At 45.5% G+C, this 20,777-nt stretch overlaps 1 protein-coding gene across 2 annotated transcripts in view; it reads right to left on the reverse strand.

The window, feature by feature from the left end:
• The window catches only part of DRP2 (dystrophin related protein 2), a 44,507-nt gene that overhangs the window by 15,403 nt on the left and 8,327 nt on the right, over positions 1-20,777 (reverse strand). Inside the window, exons 1-11 of one of the 2 annotated variants that reach the window (XM_069463383.1) lie at positions 16,780-16,896; positions 11,983-12,146; positions 10,153-10,309; positions 8,344-8,464; positions 6,508-6,776; positions 5,986-6,132; positions 5,451-5,529; positions 3,645-3,705; positions 3,268-3,329; positions 1,240-1,314; positions 125-326 (exon numbers count right to left, since the gene is read on the reverse strand). In XM_069463383.1, the coding sequence (XP_069319484.1) occupies positions 125-326; positions 1,240-1,314; positions 3,268-3,329; positions 3,645-3,705; positions 5,451-5,529; positions 5,986-6,132; positions 6,508-6,776; positions 8,344-8,464; positions 10,153-10,309; positions 11,983-12,146; positions 16,780-16,896 (1,454 nt within the window). Of the gene's footprint in view, positions 1-124; positions 327-1,239; positions 1,315-3,267; positions 3,330-3,644; positions 3,706-5,450; positions 5,530-5,985; positions 6,133-6,507; positions 6,777-8,343; positions 8,465-10,152; positions 10,310-11,982; positions 12,147-16,779; positions 16,897-20,777 lie in introns of those variants that run through there. The other variant, XM_069463384.1, reaches the window with a different exon arrangement.

Here is a 20,777-nt window from a genome sequence, read left to right on the forward strand (position 1 = left end):
GCCAACCATACCCCAAGCTGAGCTGGGTCCAAGTCCACCATGGGAGCAACCTCTTCCCACCATGCCCACTCAAGACATCCCATTGACTTTTATCCTGGAGGCTGCCAGGGCTGAAAGGCCTTACCTATCAAAAACATTGAGGAGCCAGTTGAGGCTCATGTCCACACAGAGTGGCACATTGACCAGGATGCCTCTTTCCTCCTCTAGCCGTTCATATAAGGCAGTCAGGCAGTGAATGACCTCCACCACATCCATCACGTGCTCACTGGCTTGCAGATCATGCTCATTGAAGATCTCCAGGGCTGTGGTTAAAGTTACCAGGTCCACTGGGAAGAAAAGGAGAGAGAAAAAAATATAGCCAGAAGTAGAACCCCAGGGATTGGACACGGAGATAAAACAACCAGCATCACCAAATTTGACTCAATCTCCAGACCAACCATTTGCAAGTATGTTACAAGCTTGTCCTTTACCAAGGACCCTCATCCCAAGGAGGAAGAAGGCAGCAAAAGGTGCTCCCAATTAACCCAACATGTTTTATACCCCTATGTTCTTTGACATCAGTTTTAAAAAGATGGTGGAATGTGAGTAAACTCATCTCCCATGTTGTATTAACTTCTAAGGGATCAAATCTCATTTTAAGTTTCTCTGTCTTTACATAAGCTTCAACTGCAAATAGGTTTGTCTATGATCCATGTTCTGAGAACATAGCCCCAGCTATGATGGCCCAGGTATGGCTGGAGAAATGTGATATACATCAGAGGACGCTTCGGTTACCTCCGATGCTGGATCAGCCTAGCCAGACATGCCTGGGCCAGGAAACTTGAGTGAATAGTGTCCATGAGAAAGGCCAGAGGGCATATAATATCTGCAGCCATACTGTTCCCTAACCACTGGCATTTTCTTCTATTGCTACATCCAGTAACCCCAAGATGGCAAATCAGGGGGTGGGATACTTACTATCACAAAGCATTTGCTTGATTATCCATGTTGGGCAGGGGAAAAGGGACAAGGGGGAAGATAACTGTAGGGTTAATTTGGAAACATGTCTGGGTCTTAGGGAGAATGGAAGGGCCCTGAAAAGAGCAGGTGTTCACGGCCAGCATATCCCAGCCTTTGGAGAGTTTCCATCAAGCCAATCAACAACCCTGGCCCAGGTGGGATGAAAGTGGGACACAACAGACAGACGAGGAATAAGAGTAGGGGCGTGAAAGCCATAGGGAAGTATGACAGAAGACGTACAGCGCAGGGCCTTCTGGACTCTGCGGAGCTTCATGGCAGTGCGATAAGCTGAGAACTTAATGTTGTTCAGATCAGCTGGAAAGAATGGAGAGAGACCCACTCAGATCAGAGAAATTAAAATTAAAGCCACAACATGATACCATTTTGTACCCATCAGATTGACAAAAAATAGAAGTCTGACAACAGCAAATGTTAACAAGGATGTGGAATAATAGGGACTGCCAGTGAAAGTGCAAACTGAAACAATCACCTTGGAAAACAACTTGGTATAGTCTAGTAAAATGTAACAGTTACATATCCTACCACCCAGCCAGCTATATATCCCAGAGCAGTGATTTACAAATATTTTTTGACCAAGACTCATAGTATGAAATTGATTTTGTATCATGACCCCATATACATATACATGTGTGCATGTATAAATAACTGAATCAAACATTTCAGGAAACAATTCCTTACTAGATTTGCTAAGTAAAAACATAACAAACTTAATATCAAATATGATTTTTGCTAAGGATCTACTGCATGTTAATATTTCCTAGTCTATTTCAAAATTTTTAAATGCTTGTGACAACATACTGAAATAATGTTATGACCTGCAGACTGAAAAATATGCCCTTGAAGAAACCCTTGCACACGTGCACTAGAAGACACATAAAAGAATGCCTCAGCAGAATTTTTCTTATAAGCTCCAAATTAGAAAGAACCCATTTCTAGTAGAATGGATAAAGAAACTGCACTATATACAATGGAATATGCTATAGCAGTGAAAATGAATGAACTATAGTCACATGCATCAATATGGATAAAAATTGCAACATAATGATGGGTCTTTCTTAGTAGGCAAAGATAAGGCATGCAAGAGTCACACTCATCACATCCTGGACAGTGTCTTTCAAAGCAGATCAGACTTCACATCTATAAGCATATTCCCTAATGTGATGATAAAATGGTCCAGGGGGAAATGTAGAACCTCCGATTGAGGCAGGTGGAGAGGGGAAAGAAAGGAAAGGTATGGCCAAGTGTGGTGGCTCGTGCCTGTAATCCTAGCACTCTCGGAGGCTGAGGTGTGAAGATCGCTTGAGCTCAGGAGTTCGAGACCAACCTGGGCAAGAGCAAGAACCCATTTCTACTAAAAATAGAAAAAAATTAGCCCGGCAACTAAAAATAGAAGCAAAAAATTAGCTGGGTATGGTGGCGAGCACCTGTAGTCCCAGCTATTTGGGAGGCTGAGGCAGGAGGATCGCTTGAGCCCAGGAGTTTGAGGTTGCTGTGAGCTAGGCTGATGCCACGGCACTCTAGACCAGGCAACAGAGCAAAACTCCGTGTCAAAAAAAAAAAAAAAAGGAAAGATATTAGAGAAAGTATGAGACACTCATTTCCTCTCCTACTTGCTTATTGGCTGGAATTCCCTTCTATGATTGACAATACAAAAAGCTGTACAGATTTATGTCTACAACTTCAGGAGTTTGGAGTTAAGTATACACCTGTGAAACCATCACCACAATCTATGCCATAAACAAATCCATCACCTGTAAAGGTTTCCTCCTGCCCTCTTTATTATTTTCTATAAGAACACTTAACATAAGATCTACTCTCTTAGCAAATGTTTAGGGATACAACCCAGTATTGTTAACTATAGGCACTATGCTACACAGTAGATCTCTAGGACTTAATCATCTTGTGTAACTAAAACTTTATACCCTTCCCATTTCCCCCTCCCCTCAGCCACTGGCAACCACAATTCTACTCTCTGCTTCTACAAGTTTGACTATTTTAGATTCTTTATATAAGAGGGATCAGGTAGTATTTGTCCTTGTATGCCTGGTTTATTTCACTTAACATAATGTCCTCCAGGTTCATCCATGTTGTTTCATATGGCAGGATTTCCTTCTGTTTTAAGGCTGAATAATATTCCATTATATGGTTATGCCACACTTTCTTTATCCATTCATTTGTCGATGGACATTATAGGACAAAGGCAACTGTTATAGATCCCCACTCTATACAGGAACCCCACATTCTTACCTAGGGTTTGGTATAACTCTGTCATCTTGGGATGGTCCCAGCATGTGGTCTGAGCCTGGTGGCTACAAACAAAAGCATCAATATCACCAGTGTCCACACCATTCTCCCACCCCACGCCCCACATGTGTGTGCACCACTAAGTGACAGGTTGGATGTAAGAAGCTGCATGATCCAAGAGTGAACCCTGAAGATTCTAAAGCATAAAGGTTCACCTTTACCCAGGTAGAATCATGAGCTCTTGAGATGAGTAGGAGAAAAAATGGACTGGATGGAGGAATCCCAACAGACAAGGAGTGACAGGGACAGGTAGCAAAAAGATAGGCGAGGGAGGGGGTGGGCAGGTGACTGACCCGCTTCTGATTCAGATGGTCACTCACTTGATGTAGTAAGGAACTTTATTGGGTGAAATTGCTCTTTCCCAGGGAACCTGGACAGAGGCTGATAAAGGAGAAGAGAAAGAAAGCAAGCATAGCTCCACTAATGCTCTTTAGGCCCCCGGCCACTCCCCTGCTCTATCCTCCCAAAGACGTGGTCAAGCCCAAAAGGGGATGCCTGTCTCTCACTGTCAGCTCTTAACAGCCCTTGTGGGTGGGGCAAACACTTCTAATGAACACATTTCTCTCCCTGATGTTAGTGCAAGGGAAGGGGAAGAGGTTGTCACTGCCACCCTAATACACCACAGATGTGGCAACGGCATGAACCTGGCCTTGGCCACCCTGACAATCTTCTCCCTGAGCAGACTGCCATTTCTACCCGTTCAGCTACAGGCGGCTGGATTGCTCCTGTGGACAGGAAGTGGATCCTACTTTCCTCTTGGGGCTCAAAGCCCTTCCCCTAGAAGGTCAAGCTTCTCGGTCCTGTGGGACAGTGGGGAATGGTACTGCCCATTGCTCTCTCATAAGGAACTCTGGAAACTCATGCCCCCCTCTGCCCTGTGTCTTTATCTTCCAGATCTTCAACAGATGGTCAAGTTACTTGGCCAACATACGCTCTGCAGTTTCCCTGGGTACAAAAGCCCTCTGTAGGTATAGCTGCACACCGGTGATTATAATAGCAATAATACTAATCGCAGTTAACATTTCTTGAGCTCCTACTACGTGCCAGATGCTATGCTCAATGCTTTGTATGCATATCTAATTTTCCTATCTGTATACTCTCACCATCTCCACTGCTACCTGCCTGGTCTGGGCCACCATAATCCCTCACCTCGATTATTGCAATGTGCCTCTTAACAGGTCTCCCTGCTCCCACGCTTGCCCCCCAGCGGTCTCTTCTCAACACCCTGACTCTGTTAAAACACAAGGGATCATGCCATCCCTCAGTTCAAATCCTGGCAAAGGTTCTCCATTGCATTCAGAATAAAGTCCGAAGTTCTTCCCGTCGTCTAAGAAGCCCTCTGTGCTCTGGCCTCCCCAGCTCCTCCCCTTTGCTTTCTTCCTCCTTGATGCTCCTTGGGCACACCCGTGCCTTAAGGACCTTCGCTGCCTTAAGGGCCTGGATCTCTGCCTGGTAGACTCCTCTCTCAGATCTCCACATGGTTCTTTCCTCACCTCCTTTGGGCCTCTGCTCAAATGCCACCCTGTCAGTCAGGTCTCTGCTGACTACCCTATTCAAAATTGCAACACTTCCCCCCTTAAGTCCAGCACGCCCTATCCATGCCTTCCCTGCTTTAATTTTTTCGATAGCCTTTGTCACCAATTAGCTTTAGATGTATTTTGCTTATTCGTTTATGGTCTGGCTTCCCTGGCTTAGAATATAAGCTGTGTGTGGATTTCTGTCTGTTTTGTTCACTGATATAGCTTCAGTGCCTAGAACAGTACCTGGCCCACAGCAGGCCCTCAATAGATATTGTTGAACAAATAAAGTCATTTAATTCCTATAACCTGATGAGCTAGGGAATATTTTTTTTCCTCTTTTTACAGATGGGAAAACTGAGGTTCAGAAAGGGTAAGCTATGTTTTTCAAGCTTGCACAGCTGTTAAGTTGAGGTGCTGTGACTCACATCCAGGTCTCTCTGATTTGAGAGACTGTTCTTTTAACCACTATCCTACACTGCTTTATCTTTACTGCTTCTCAGATGCCAATGTATATTGGGCTCCCACCAGGCCCCCAGGGGATAAGAACAGACTTTCTTGGAAGATGGTTGAGGTTTTGCTAAGAGAAGTCCAGTTTGGCTCACGTACAGGAGAGGAAGTGCTGTGACCCAGGGCCAAAGTCCCGGTGGGCATCCTGGAGCTGCTTGAGCCTCTCGCCAACTGACACCTATGGAAAGAACCGGTAAGAAGTCAGTAGATTCATTCCAGCTATTCAGTGTGGGATGCCCAGGTGCCTCTGGGGATCTTTATGAGCTCCCTCATAGGCTGCCTTTTCTCTGGCTCTAGCCCTTCCTGCCATCACCCAACTCCTAGCCCTCCCCCAGGACTCCCAAGGGTCAGAGTAGAGCATCCCTAATTCTAGGCCACAGTCACACTTTCCCTGCCCCTATCTACCCTGAGTGCCCAAATCTAGAAAGTCCCCTCTCATTTCTTCATTTCAAACAAACACTCCCTGCAGCTTAGAGGCTGAGAAGCCCATTCTTTGGCCCCATGTTCTCCACTACTCTTTTCCTGCAGGTCCCATTTCAATATGCCTTCATTTCCTTTGAACCTGAAGAACTTTCCCCCAGGACTAGTTATATTGAGGCATTTCCGCATGGTTCACTCCAGGCTGCTCTTCTACCTGTAGCTGCTTCCACCGGATGTTGATCTGCTCCAGGGCCCGGGAATTCTCCATTGACAAATGCACATCAGAAATGGCAAGCTGGTGGGCTAGATCATTCACCAACTTCACTCCATCTTTCATGGGGGAGAATTCTTCTTTGAATAGCTGGAGAACCCAAGTGCCACAGCAGACAGAGAATAGGAACCATTAATCATTCACCTCAACTCCTTCCTCTTTACTCAAAGGTTTTGTTTCAACAGAATCACCTAGGTGCTTGTCTATTATGGAAACCAGACTAAGGGATGGGTGACCATTGTCCTTATCCTCTTCCTCTCCTCTCAGAAAACATCTGGGAACTAGAAGACAGTTGAAAAACAGAAGAGACTCCATTCAAATCAGGCCCAAATCTAGCATATAAACTGAGAGGCTCAGTTGTAATCCAGGCCAACAATGGAGTCTCAGCAGCAGGAACACTGTCAGGGTCTGGGGACAGCACCAGGTTTTAGGGTGGATTGTAGTCAGGGAGGGAGCCGAGCATACCTTGATAGCCTGGATATGGTCTGGGAGTGAATCAATGAAGAGATCCCCAATGGGCTCCCAAGTAGCTCGGACTCCCTCAGCTTGGGTAAGTGTAGTGCTTAACTCCTCCATTGCCCCTTGGATCTCCAACAGCTGCTCCAGAGTGCGCTCAATGTGACGGTGCTGGTCCACACAGCGGGCTGTCAGCTTCTCCCATAGCTCACTGGCCACCGTTGCCTGCTTCCACACAAAGCGGCTAAGATTCTGGATCCGCTGTCTGGGGGAGGTATCTGCAAGGACAGGCAGGAAGCCAGGTTAGGCCAACAGGCAGGGGCATCCCAGGGAAACACAGAGACAAAGACAGCCCTTTATAAAATGTGCATGTGTATGTGTGTGTGCATGCACACATGTTTGTGTATATATATTCAAACACACACAATTACATATTTTTCCATGGTTGAGTCCTTTTGCACATTCAGGATTTTTTTAAAAAATTAAACTGTTTACTTTGAAATCATTATAGATTCACATGCAGTTGTAAGAAATAATATAGAGATCTCATATACCCTTTACCCAGTTTCCTCAAATGGTAACATCTTGCAAAACAATAGTACAATATCATAACCAGGATATTGATATTGACACAATCCACCAATTTTGTTTAGGGCTCCCCAGTTTTACTTACATTCATGTGTGTGTATATATGCATGTTTAGTTCTATGTGATCTTATCACATGTTGGTTCATGTATCCACCACATTATTTTTTTCTATTTACTGTATCATATGGGTTTCCTCATATTTTTTAAAAATGGGCAAGGTAAAAAGTGAGTAAAATACTTTAAGAGGTGAATCATTCAGAGTTCTATTCACATGACCCTGGAAGGTAATTTTGCATTAGTGTCTGCAACCCACTTCCAAAGAAGGGAGGCATTTTATGAAGACCCAGCCCAGGAGACGTTTGGTATAATATGCCCAGATTTTCCACCTAGGCTCCTAATTTGCAGATTTCCTCTTCCTCCCCCAGACCTCCCCTCAGGAGAAGATTCAGAGCCCCAAAGCCCCAGGCTAACTAGAACTGTTCTGCTCTCTTTTGAGCTCGTCCTATCTGAGGCCCACTGGGCAGCAAATTAAGTACTAACCCTCCTACTGAGGGGCTAGAAGTAAACTGAGAGGGCAAATGGCATTGATGAAGGGCTCAGCTAGTGAAGGGTCTTTCCAGGCTATTCACAGCCCATCTCAGAGGGCTGAGGATTCTTTCTGGAGAAGAGGGCTTGCTGGACCACCACTCAGACCTAATCACTATGGATCCCACCCTGTTGCCCTATTCGAATCTAGACCAGAGTGACCCTCTCTATCAAGGGAAGGGGCCAGAAGTCACCAGGGTCAGTATCAAAGAGCCACAATCAACTTTCCTCTCAAAGATCATCATCTAACTTCTTAGATTTTAAAAAGGTTTTTTATATGCTGGTTGATTAGAGCATCACCACACGTCCCTCTGTGTTGGAATAAAGCAGTACGTTTTTAAATGACATACTGCTACTTTTATTCACTGAGTTAGCTCAATTCGTTTTACTGTTTTTTTTTTTTTTCTTTTTCATGTCTCATTAAAAGGCCACATGTGATGCTCCAGACAGCCACATACAGCTTTGGACCACACAGTGGCGACCCCTGCTCCAGGCTCTGTTATCTTTGCTTTTTTCTAAACTATGAATCTTGCTCCCCCCCAACTCTGGACTGACTCCTAGGAGAAACTATCCTCCTAGATAACAGCTGAGAAAATGAGTTTGGGGAGGGTAGGAGGGTGTTTGTTTAGCAGTATATAACTTAAGGAGAAGGGGGAAGAGCAGACCACCTACCTTTGCTCTCAGAATGAGGTTCCTCTAACTCCTCAAATGGGTGCTGGGACAGGAAGGCCTGAGCCGACTCCAGTACAGAGTAGATATAGGGGCCCCGAGACTTGACTTCTTCCATAAAGGCCTGCGAGATTTAGCAATATGGTTAACAGGGGGGAAAAGTCTTTCAATCCCTTTAAATTCTATCCTGCAATTGACAACCTTTCGTCTCCTCAGTATGACTTGATCCTTTGGCATTATGAGGTATCTTTGGGCTACCCAGACAAAAAGACGTGCAGTTCTTCCTATAGGCAGAAGCATAACTCTGACACTGAAAGATCTATTTAGTATGAAATGGGTCTGTCTACGCCACAGGGTAGAAAGAAATGTGGGGATCTTGCTTTTCTGAAAGATCAAAAAGTCCTCTGTAAGAGACTTAGAGAAATCAAACCAGGATGGGCAGGATTTATATCAAAATTTTAATTAAAATTTTCATTGAAATATACACAGAGAACACAAATCAAAAGTGTACAGCTCTATGTAACCAGTACTGAGATTAAGAAACAGAACTCTACCAGCATCTCAGATGGCCCCCTGGAGGCCCCTCCCAGTCACTGTTCCATCCTTCCCCCTCAGAGGTGACCATGATCCTGACTTGTAAAACCACCGATTAGTTTTGCCTAATTTTTTTTTAAGGTCTCGTTATGTTGCTCAGGCTAGACTTGAACTTCGGGGCTCAAGTGATCCTCCTATCTCAACCTTCTGAGTAGCTGGGACTATAGGTGCACACCACTGTGCCTGGCTTAGTTTTGCCTAATTTTGAACTTTATATGAATGGAATCATACAGTATGTACTCCTTTTGTATCTGGCTTTTTTTTTTACTCAACATACTGTCTGTAAGATTCATCCACGCCATGGCACACAGTTATAGTTTATTTTCTTGCCATATTATATTCCATTCTCTACTTGTTTTTAAGAAATATTGTTATTTTATAACTATAGAGATAATATACGTCTTAGAAATATTAGGAATTTCAGGAAGACATGAAGAAGAAAATTAAAAAGAATTCCAATTTTATTACCCAGAGTTAACCATTGTCAATATTTTGATATCCCTTCCCATATTGTTATATGTGTATATACATGCACACACATCTATATACATTTTATACACTCAAGATCCACCTGCACGTAGTTTTGTATCCTATGTTTCTTTCATTTAGCATTATATTATGTTCATTTCCCCATGTCCCCCATTAAAAATCAGGGCAGAGTTTTAAGGGAGGCCAAAATGTGATGAGAGGGGTAGAAAGGAAAGATTTTTTTTTTTTTGAGACAGAGTCTCACTTTGTTGCCCAGGCTAGAGTGAGTGCCGTGGCGTCAGCCTAGCTCACAGCAACCTCAAACTCCTGAGCTCAAGGGATCCTCCTGTCTCAGCCTCCCGAGTAGTTGGGACTACAGGCATGCACCACCATGCCCGGCTAATTTTTTCGATATATATTTTTAGCTGTCCATATAATTTCTTTCTATTTTTAGTAGAGATGGGGTCTCGCTCTTGCTCAGGCTGGTCTCGAACTCCTGAGCTCAAACGATCCGCCCACCTCGGCCTCCCAGAGTGCTAGGATTACAGGCGTGAGCCACCGCGCCCGGCCTGAAAGGAAAGATTTGATTTGGTCCATGGCATGCTGTTTATAGACCAGCAGGATTGTATACAGCCCTTTATTACTTAAGGTGTCTATGCCGAGCTAGGTGTCTGTCTGTGAGGGTATTATAGAAGGGATTCCTTCCCAGCTGAGAGGATACACACCACAGCATCCAGGATTCTAACCTACCGCATGTGTCTCCTTCTCCTGTTGCACCAGGGCCACATCCCCTTGTAGAGGCAGCTGAGCTGACAACTCCTCATCCTTTTGGCTTAGCCAGTCAATAATCTCTTGAAGAGGGAGCTGAAGCTTTCCACTGTGGTCTGAGAAGGCCTCTAGGCGAGCGCTGCACACAATGGGTAAGATCAGTGATGTTCAATCTTCTTTTTAAGTAGCAAAACATTGTTTTCCCCAAACAATACTTATGTGGAACCTTAATATAGTAAACAGATTCAAAAGGAACTGCTCTAGCTGAAGTGGCAGAAGGCCTGGAGCCCTCCCTCCTGTCCACCCACAGAGGCTCCCAAAGCACCTCCACATGGAGTACAGTACTAAAACCAATGGGTAGAACCATGAGCGGGGAGGCATTCCAAACTTGAATGGCTTAAAATGCCACTTTGTGGACACTTAGTTCCTTCAGTTGCATGCCAAGCATCAGACCAGGGAAGATCGGACACTGATCAAGGGCATTAAGGATGACAGCCATCTGGTTCCCCTCTTGCCCTGGCAGAATTCAAGTCCTGCCAAAGTGCTCATCACAGAGGCTCCTCTGAGCCTACCCTGTGAGCAGGAGAGGATGCAGTGAGAAGAAAGGGCAAGTTGGGTGGTTGAATGTGGGCACACACATGTGCAAGGGTGCATACGACTATAAACAGCAAAGGGAGCCAAAGGATGATGAAACATTGGCTAGAGGTTTGAGATATAGAAGAAGAAAAAATCTCTACTGTATAATCATCTCTGTCTGCTTCCTCCTCCAAATGAACCATTAGCTGAGGTCCAAATTATAGGAAGCTGGAGGCTGGCCAAGGTTGTGCGCAGCCTTGAGCCTATTCCCCTTAGCTAACAATAATAACTATCTTTATTCATTGCCTCCCTACCACCAAGCCCTTCACCTAAATTACTGCTTCAACTAATTCTCATAACAACCTTAAGGGGTAAGCATTACTATTCCCCAGAGAGGTTAAGTAGTTTGCCAAAGGTCACACAGTTAGTCACTGGTAGAGCTGTGATTTTAACCTAGGCTTATCTGACTCCCAAGCCTACATTCTTGCAACTTCTCCACACTGCCTCACCCCCACCAGAGCCCATCAGGAGTTTGGGCTTTGATGGTAAGGGGTGGAGAGGAAAAGTGGCAGACATACACAGAGGGGTAGGGGAAAGAGAACAACTGAGATAGAAATTGCCTTCAAGCTCTTACTGAGTTGCCCTTAGTCTGGGGAGGAATGGGTGGGCTGATAACTCAGGGATGGGAGTGGAGGGCATGAAAGGATGGGAAAGCAAACAGATGAGACCTACCAAGATGGAGGACAGCTATGAGAGGAAGAGGAGGAGGGAGCAATTGTTTCCTTCATTTGCACATCAGCACTTTTAAGTTTAGAAAGCATTTCCACATCTTAATTGAATCTTTGTGACCACATTGTGAGGTAGTTAGGACAAGTATTATTCCTCCACTCATTTTTTTTCTTTAAAAAAAGATGGAAGATTGTGTTTCTAACGGTAGTTTAAAAAAGGAAAAAAGAAAAAAAAAAGAAACAAAAAAATGGAAACTAAAATTCTGAGAACTCAAACAACTTATCCAAGGTGATGTAGCTACTTAAAACTGAGGCTCAAATCCAAATCTCCTGACTTCTAACACAGGGTTCCCAAGTGCCAGAGTAGGAAAGGGAAAAGTGGGTGGTGAGGCTAAAGAAAGGGGGACACATAGGCCGAGAGGAGAATGACAAGCTGCAGCAGCAAAAGGAGTCCAATACTGTCCAAGACGATTCCCTAAGGCACCTGTTTCTAGGGGCCAGGCCTTACCGTAGGTTGTGAGACTTCTTTTTGATTTCATTCCAACACAGATTCATGGCTGGTGGTTCTAAGGGTCCAGCAGCACCAACAGACCCGTTCAACAGCTTTAGGCTTAGGCAGGGAACCCCAGCACCATCCTGAGGAGGCGTAGGGCTGGTGACAGCAGCTCTAACCTAGACAGAAACACAGAAATCCCGTGATTCCCAGAGTGAGCCACACCCTGGTTTGCACCAAGCCAAGGGTGAGACAAGTGTGAACAACGGGAGAGAAAGGTTCCAGAGTTCAGAAGTCCTATTCTGTGTGTGCGTGTGTGTGTGTGTGTGTGTGTGTGTGTGTGTTCAGGGGGTGAGATGAAAAAAGACTCCATTGATTGTCAGTCACACAGAACTGCTGCCTACTATTATTATTACTCTTAGTATCATGAATTCTGCCAGGACCACTGCCCAAATGGGAGCCTGGAAGTACTCGCATTAGATAAGAAACTGCTCAGAACTGCCCAAACGCTGCTGGGCAACTATAGCATTCCAGGTGAGCTGTAGGCTTGTACTTCGGCATCCCACAGTTTACCCAACGTTCTAAAAAAGAAAGCTGAGGGGCTGCCCCATAAAGATTCAGAGAGGAAGTAGACTGGCCGGAGAGAACTATCAGTAGTAGGTGTCCTACTTCCCAAATGGACTTCAGCCTTGATGTCTCCTGCCCTGCTTCCCCACCTGCACTTCCCACCACAGTCAGGAAGCCCAGACGTAGTCCTAAAGAGCACTGCTCATGAAGATGAACAAAGGACTCTGAGCAGAGTCAGCAGCCAAGAGGTCAAGCCATTGAGCCTGCCAAAGTCTAGTCTTGGGCCCTCAGGCTCAGAGTCCATCACTTGCTCTCCTGGGCACTGGTAAGGTCCTACGGGGGAATTGTGGGGTTTAGGGGAATGGTGGTTATGCAAATGGCCCTAAGGAAGGTAGCTACCTACAGCACTGGCGGGTGGGCGGCAGGAGCGGGTGGAGGGATGGGGAATTAGAGGAGGAGATCTCAGCCTGGGCTGCTCCACCCTGGCCTAGGGAGACCTAAACAGCTGCCTGCCTGCCTGTCTGCCCACTTGCCTTCATTTGGAAAGAAAACAGCCCTGCTAGTTAGTGGCTGAGACTCCCCTCCCCCCCAAATCACACTTCCTCCCCACACAAGACTCTCCAGGCAATTAGGAAATCCATCGTCTCATTAAAACCACAGGTCACAGCCATACTGTGAAAGGGAAGTGAGAGGGCAAAGCTCAGAACTCCTGCGGCCCCATGCATTGACCCTACCTGTGCTGCCTGGGGAGTCGGTGGCAGGATCGGGCAGCTCCATGATTATCCTTCAGCAGGAATCCAGACCCAGTGAGTGCCTGGTGAGCCTCAGGCAGGCAGAGCTCTGACGTACTCTAAGCAAGCCCGCTTGGGAGGCAGGTGGAGCTGAGCCAGGCCAGGAGGCTGGGGGGAGGGGGGGGCTGTCACCCTGTTTGTTTACTGACCCCCCAGGAATCTGGAGGGGGCGGCTATGTCAGGGCCTGGCCAGTGAATCAGAGCTTTGTGCCTGGGGAATTCCGGCTCACTCCCAACTGGGCCTGCCACAAGGGCTAGGATGGCCCTCCCAGGCTGGCAGGGATGGCGGGAGTGGAACTGGGCATTCCATGGTGCTGAGGAGGGGCGTGCAGAGGGTAGCTTCTGTTAATTTGTTTTGCCTTTTCATGGAAGACACAAAGAGCTCACTCTGCCTCTAGGCCCACCCCTTCCCTGAGGTGGAGGAAAGGATAGACCAACTTTGGTGATAAACCTCTGGTAAGCAATTTCCCCAAGGTCTGGAAGGAGGATGGGCTTGGGAAATAAGCCTAGTCCTCAACTAAGTAAGCCTCCTCAATAAGTGTGGCACACCTCGGAAGACAGCTATGGGATGGCAGCATCAGGAAGCCAGGGCAGCAAAATCCGTCTGAATTTTATTATTCTCAGATGAGTGCAGGGCCCAGGAGATTCACTGGAGCCCACTGCGAAAATGAGGGGGTGCTCGGCCCTGCCTTTGAGAGGCACAGAGAGGAGTGGAGGCTGAGCCATAGCCCTCAGACTTTTTGCTGCACCCTGAGGCCAGAGGGAAATGGCTGGTCTATGGGCATCCCCTTGGACCTCTGCAGGGGAAGGAGAGAGACTACAGGAACCCAGCAGCTCCACATAGGGAGCCAGTGCAGGGAGGCTCCCATGCCTGCCTGTGCTACCCTAGGTGGGGGCTGGAGGAAGCCCCTTTCTATAAGCCACTGGGCCAAGGGGCAGGGCCCCTCCTGGAAGCAGCCACTCTTCTCCTTCTCTAGCAGACTCACTTGGGGAAAGGTTAACATTCCCAAGCTGGGCCCCCACCCCTCAGCACTGAGAGAAAACACTTCGTTTTTACCAAAAAGCGTTCTGTTCCCATCCTCATTTATCTCCCACAGAGTCTTCTGGGCTTTCCACAGTTCTACATTGTTTCCATGCTGAGGCCCACCTACAGGAATAGTTGGAACAGCTGCCTGACCCTTTCTGGGGGTCTGGGGTGGAGCATACTGGGGTGACTGGGGAACGGCAGGGGATGGCAGGCCTAGAGCAGGGAGTGGCTATAGCTCAGGGCTGCAGCTTCACTTGTGCTGGGATAATTGGGCTCAAGCCAGTCTCAGAGTCCTCTGGACTGGGAACGCCCCAGAGTTAGAAATGGTCCCTTTTGTCCCAGCCACAACCAAGCTGTCCTGGCTCTGGGGGAAGCACCCAGGATGAGCTGGGTTCCACCCACATTAGCCTTTCATTTCCTCCAGGCTTCTTAGTTTTCTAAACCCCCACCTGGCTCCTGTACTACTCTCCATCTCCCTGTTCTTCCTCTCCTAGTTCCCCCACATACTCTCAAGTCCCACCTACCAGAGCCAGACACATAATAGGTAAATAACAAATTGCAACTGTCTGGGTGCGGTGGCTCACACTTGTAATCCTAGAACTTTGGGAGGCCAAGGCAGGAGGATCACTTGAGGCCAGGAGTTCGAGACCAGCCTGAGCAAGCATGAGACCCTGTCTCTACCAAAAGTAGAAAAAATTAGCTGGGTGTAGTGGTGTGCATCTGTAGCCCCAGCTACTCAGGAGGCCATGGCAGGGGGATCGCTTGAGGCCAGGAGTTCGAGACCAGCCTGAGCAAGAGCGAGACCCTGTCTCTACTAAAAATAGGAAGAAATTAGCTGAACAACTAAAAATATATATAGAAAACATTAGCCGGGCATGGTGGCACATGCCTGTAGTCCCAGCTACTTGGGAGGCTGAGGCAGGAGGATCGCTTAAGCCCAGGAGTTTGAGGTTGTAGTGAGCTATGTGAGCTATGATGACACCACTGCATTCTAGCCCAGGCAACAGAGTGAGACCTTGTCTCAAACAAACAAACAAAAAAAACACAGTAATTGTTTTCTTTCCCTCTCCCAATCAATTGCCTTCTACTTTTGGCTTTTGTGGCCAAGATACTTGTTTCTCACACCACTCTCACTGAGGGGCTCTCTACCCATCCCTTGAGCCTTTGAAACAAAGGCCACAGAGAAGGAAAAGAAACTGGACCATAGTGGAAGAGAGAAGTTGGTTCATACCATTCGCAATAATAAAAAGAGGTTCTCAGGTCCCCCTAATGCTTGGAGGGGGTGGACAATGAGCAGGACAAGCCTTTTGGAAGCACTCAGGCTTTTTAATCCCTTGACCTTGTGAAAGTCCCACTCTGGGCAAGGAGTAGGTTAATGGGAGACTTGAAGTTGATCCTGGCTTTGAGGATACATTAGAGGCAGCAATTCTCTCTGGCTAGATGTGGGAAAATAGCTCAGGAGGACCTGACCCTCATGACTCGCTGGACCTTGACTTTCCCTCATTATTCTTCCCAAAACAAGCTCCCCAGCACTCACATTCTCCATCCCAACTGCCTTTCTCCCTCCCTCCCTCCCCCCCTGTATATTCAGCTGCCGCCTGCTCCCCTAGTAGTGGCTCAGCACTGCAGCCTACCTGTGAGACTTCAAGAGACATAGCACTTCTTACACCCCCATAGCCTCTGGACCCCAGAGCATTGCAGTACAACCCAAAATATGCTTATGTATCTCCCTTCTCCAGTCAACTTTACCTGGACCTCCCTCATTGTCAGGAAAGGGGGATGCCCTCTCTAGATTACTGTCTCTCACACATCCTCTACCCACCTACCTACATACACAGGCAGACACACACCACCACCACAGAACTCCTAGGGGAGAAGGCAGAGAGAGGAAAGGCAGGTAGGAAGCTCAGGGAATTCTAAGTGGGGCTGAGCTAGTAGCTGCAAGGAAGATTAGGGGACTTAGAGGAAGAGCTGATGACAGGAGAGAGATACATGCAGAATATGTGAGGTATGCCAAAGAGAAGCCACACCAAGGGAAGGTTCTGCCTTGTCCTACCTAGACCATGTCCTGAAAGATCTCTCTCTTCTAGGACCTCTCCAGACCTGTAACCCTTAGAAAATTAACATGGAACCAGCCTCCCTCTGCCACAGTGGACCCTTTTCTTTTTGCCACCCCCCAGCCCCTGCCCACCACCCACAGTGGACCCTTTGGTTTGCTCAACCCAACGCCCTTCCTTGCCCTGTGCTCCCCATAAAAGACCTCATGAGTGATAAGTGATGGGTCTGAAGGATGCCCCATACTCTCCAAGGGGTTTCATGTATACAGACAGTGCCCCTGAGCCTTAGGAAGCATGGGCACCCCAAGGACCCACAGATCGCTCGTCCACTATTTCTCTACAGGTTTTTCTTTTACTATCAGAATCTTACCTGAGGCTGGGGGCAGGTGCTTCGGAGGCTACTGCTGTGATGGAACTGGTCAGTTGCCCGCCACTCATGACATCGTGGGAAGGTATAAGGGCATCCCTGCATGACCATAGGTTGCATCAGAACCAAGGCTCATGGAGGGTGAGGATGGGCAGTGCACTGACTGTTGAGCATTAAGCACCTGGAAGAGTATCAAGGAGAGATTTAGAATCAAGACCTAGAAAAGGCCTATGAATCCAGCATCTACCCAGAGGTGCCTTGATCAATTATACAAATAACTATTCAAAGCTTACTGACCTACCCAGGCCACCATGTCCCATAAAAGACTTTATTTAATTATTGATCAAGGAAGTATTTATTGTTTACCTATAGTGCTTTGTGCTAAAGACACAAAGATGAATTGCTATCTGAGATTTCACAGCCTGGGGGTGGGAGTGATGGATAGGGGAGGCAGTCATGTAAGCTGATAATTAAAATGCTTATGTGGCAAATGCTATAATCAATATTTGACCAAAAGGCTAGGGGAGTACAGAGTGGGAAAACAGCTAACTCTACCTGAGAATGTACACAGATTTCAGAGAGACTGCATTTGAGATGCATCTCAAAGAATGAGTAGCTGTTTGCCTATGCAGAGAAGGTGAGAAAGGGACAAGGGCATTCCTGGCAGACCGACCCACCTGTGAAAAGGTGGACGTCACAAAAAGGCATAGCATGTTCAGAGAACAGTGAGTTCAGTGTGGCTAGACTTTAAAAGGGATAGAGGTGAAAAAGACATGGGGCCTGCCCCTGAGCAGTTCATATACAGAAAGAACAAACATGGGGAAAATAAAGGCCATAAAGAATTTTTTGCATTAATAATAGAAGTATTTACAGGTTAGAGTAAAGAGACAGATGAGGGAAAAGTGAGTTCTATCTGGTCATGTCAAGAAAAGTGTCCCTAGAGGAAATGTGCTTGAAGTGAGTCATGAAAGAGAAGCAGGATTGTCATCAGGCAGAGAAGATAAAACAAAAAAAGAACATTCCAAACAGCACAAAAATAAAAATAAAATGTGTTTAGTGTGACCAGAGTACAAGGTAGGTCCCTTGTTGGGAGTAGCAGGAGATGGGGCTGGAAAATGAGGCTGTGGTCAGATTGGGCCATGCCTTGAACGACAAGCAGAGGATTCTAGGCTTTATCTTGTAGATAGTGGGGAGGCACTGAAGATTTTAAGTAAGAGAGTGACATGACCAGATTTGCATTTTAGAAAGAGCCTTCTGCCTGCCTTGTGGAGTGATTCTCCCTGGGGAAGAACCCATTGAGAAGCTGCTATAATAGGCAGGCAGTTGCAGTGAGGATGGAGCAGACAGCATGGTTTTTAGGTACACTGGAGAGGTAAAACATTAATATATTGGGCTTGGTGATCAATTGGATGTGAAGGGAGAGAGAAATGGAGTCAAAAGTTTCTAATTTGGGAGCTAGGTAGATAATGTTGCCAACAGCAAGAAAGGGAAGAAAGGAGAAAGAATAAATTTGGTGTGGTAGGGGGTGAGGGCAGTGTTACATAATAAGCTATGCTTGAGACGCATTTGGCTTTAGATGTCAGGAGCTAAGCTTAGAAAAGAGAGATATAAGCAAAAAGTTTAGATGTATAAACCAATTAACAGTTAGCGAATGTACACAAATGTGATGAGAATGGGTAGCAAAGACTATGCTTTGTAAACGATAAAGGTGATCTCTTTCAGTGCTGGGCAAATACACACAAACCCTGATCCAAAGGGCAGGAACTGAGCATCTTTGTTTCCTGATGCTGATGATTAAATAGTCACCATTTTAAGACTATTCCAGTGGTTCCCAACATTTTAGGTATAAGGGCCCTTTCTTAAGATTAAAAAAAAATTTCACTTCACCCACTCACACCCACAATAGTAGCTGTACTTTTAGAACTTACAGAGTGAGAAAAACATTTATACATTTAAAGATCTGTGGACTCTGCATTAAGTACCCTTCCCTCCTCCTCAGAGGTGCATGGTCCAAAAACTGGGGACTATTAAAGATCACAAGGGTGCAAGAGTTTGTGGTTTGAAGGACATTTTGTTGTAGTCAAAGTTCCTAGAGATTACACAGCTACATAGCTCCTCATCCCCAGAGATTCCCCAAAGAATGGCTGAAAAGATGGCTCCTCTGTGGTCAGACACCATAAAAGAATTAGTCACTCAGATAAAAAACGAAGTATTGCTATGGACGTGTTATAAGCATAAAGGCTACAAAAGGCTTGCTTTCAGACCTTTTTTATGTTAATGTTTTTATTTTTACTGATTACACAAGCAATGCATGTTCTTTATAGAAAAATTGGGAAATATAAAAAATCATAAGGATGAAAATAAAAATAATACGTAATACTACCACCCAAAGATAACCATTACTAACGAGTGTAAAGCCTTATAGTTTTTCTATGAAAAAAATATGTGTCTACTTTTAAAACAAAATTGTCATCATATGCCATCTATCATTTTGTATCCTGCTTTTTGTATTTGCCATTATATCATGGTTATTTCAGAATGTCACTAGCTATTCCTCTAAAACATGATTTCTACCAGTTGCACTAGTGGTACAGCACTGTGGTTGAGGCTATGGGCTCTGGTATCAGACAAACCTAGAGTCAAATCCACACTATTCAACTTGTTAGCAGTGTGGCCTGGTACAAGTTAACCTCTCTGAGCCGCAGTGTCCTCACAGAATTATTGTAATGATTAAAATTAATAATTTACTTAAATAACTTAGCACAGTGTCTGGTTATAGTACATGGCTCAATAAGTGTTAGCTATAATAGCTGTTGTATAGTATTCCACTGAATGGATATACCATAATTTATTTTAACAAGTAGCCATGTGTTTACAGTTCTGTTTTATAAATCAAACTGCAATGAACATCCTTGTGCATATTTGTGATTCTTTCCTTAGGATAATTGTCTAGAAGAGGGAATTTCTGGATCAGAGGGTATGGAACCAATTTCAGGCAGATACATATTTCTAAATTGCTCTAGAAAAAGTTATATCACTTTAGACTACCACCAGCAATATATGAGAAGTGCCAGTTTCCAAGCACACTTGCCAAAAGTGTGTATTCTTATTTTATTTGCCAACTTTGTGAGTGAAAATGGCATCTAGAGGATTACTTTGCATTTCTTTAATTAGTAGAGATACTTAGCTTTCTCCCCACATTTTTCGCAGCCATTTGTATTTCTTCTTTCATGAACTCTCTCTTTTTTTCTTCTCTTGAGATTCACTTCTCTCCAGATTAACTTCCTTCCTTCTTATTCCTCTACTGACCTGATGCTAGGTTGATGCTTCACAAAACAAACTAAGAAAAACCCAAGAAGTCAGAGAATTCATACCTTCTAATCCTGACACAGGCAGAAAAGGAATAAGCTCCTTCTGGTCCTAGTATGACTATCCTCCGCTATTTTCACACTTTGCCCCTGACTGTGACCTCGAGTGATTTCACCTCTCTAGGCCTTGGTTTGCTAATCTGTCAAATGTTAATGTTTAAGAGTTGCCATGCTTCAAAACACTATCATTCCCTGTATTTGTATAGCATGCTTTTGTAGTCTGTTGTGCTGTCTTTCATAATCCTCATCGCAACCTGGTAAGGTTGTCCCAGCCAGAATTATGATCCCATATAACAGATGAAGGTGCTGTCAATTCACAATTGCAAAGACATGGAATCAACCTAAGTGCCCACCAATCAATGAGTGTATATACACACACACACCACGGAATACTACTCAGCCATAACAAAGAATGAAATTATGTCTTTTGTAGCAACTTGGATAGAACTAGAGGCCATTATCCTAACTAAAGTAACTCAGGAATGGAAAACCAAACACCACGTTTTCACTTATAATTGAGAGCTAAGCTATGGGTATGCAGGGATGTACAGGGTGGTATAATGGACCTTGGAGACTCAAAAAGAGGAAGGGTGGGTAAGAGGGAGCTGAGAGATGAAAAAATAACCCACCAGG

The sequence above is a fragment of the Eulemur rufifrons genome, chromosome 30 (assembly GCF_041146395.1).
Source record: "Eulemur rufifrons isolate Redbay chromosome 30, OSU_ERuf_1, whole genome shotgun sequence".
NCBI classification, from domain to species: Eukaryota; Metazoa; Chordata; class Mammalia; order Primates; family Lemuridae; genus Eulemur; species Eulemur rufifrons.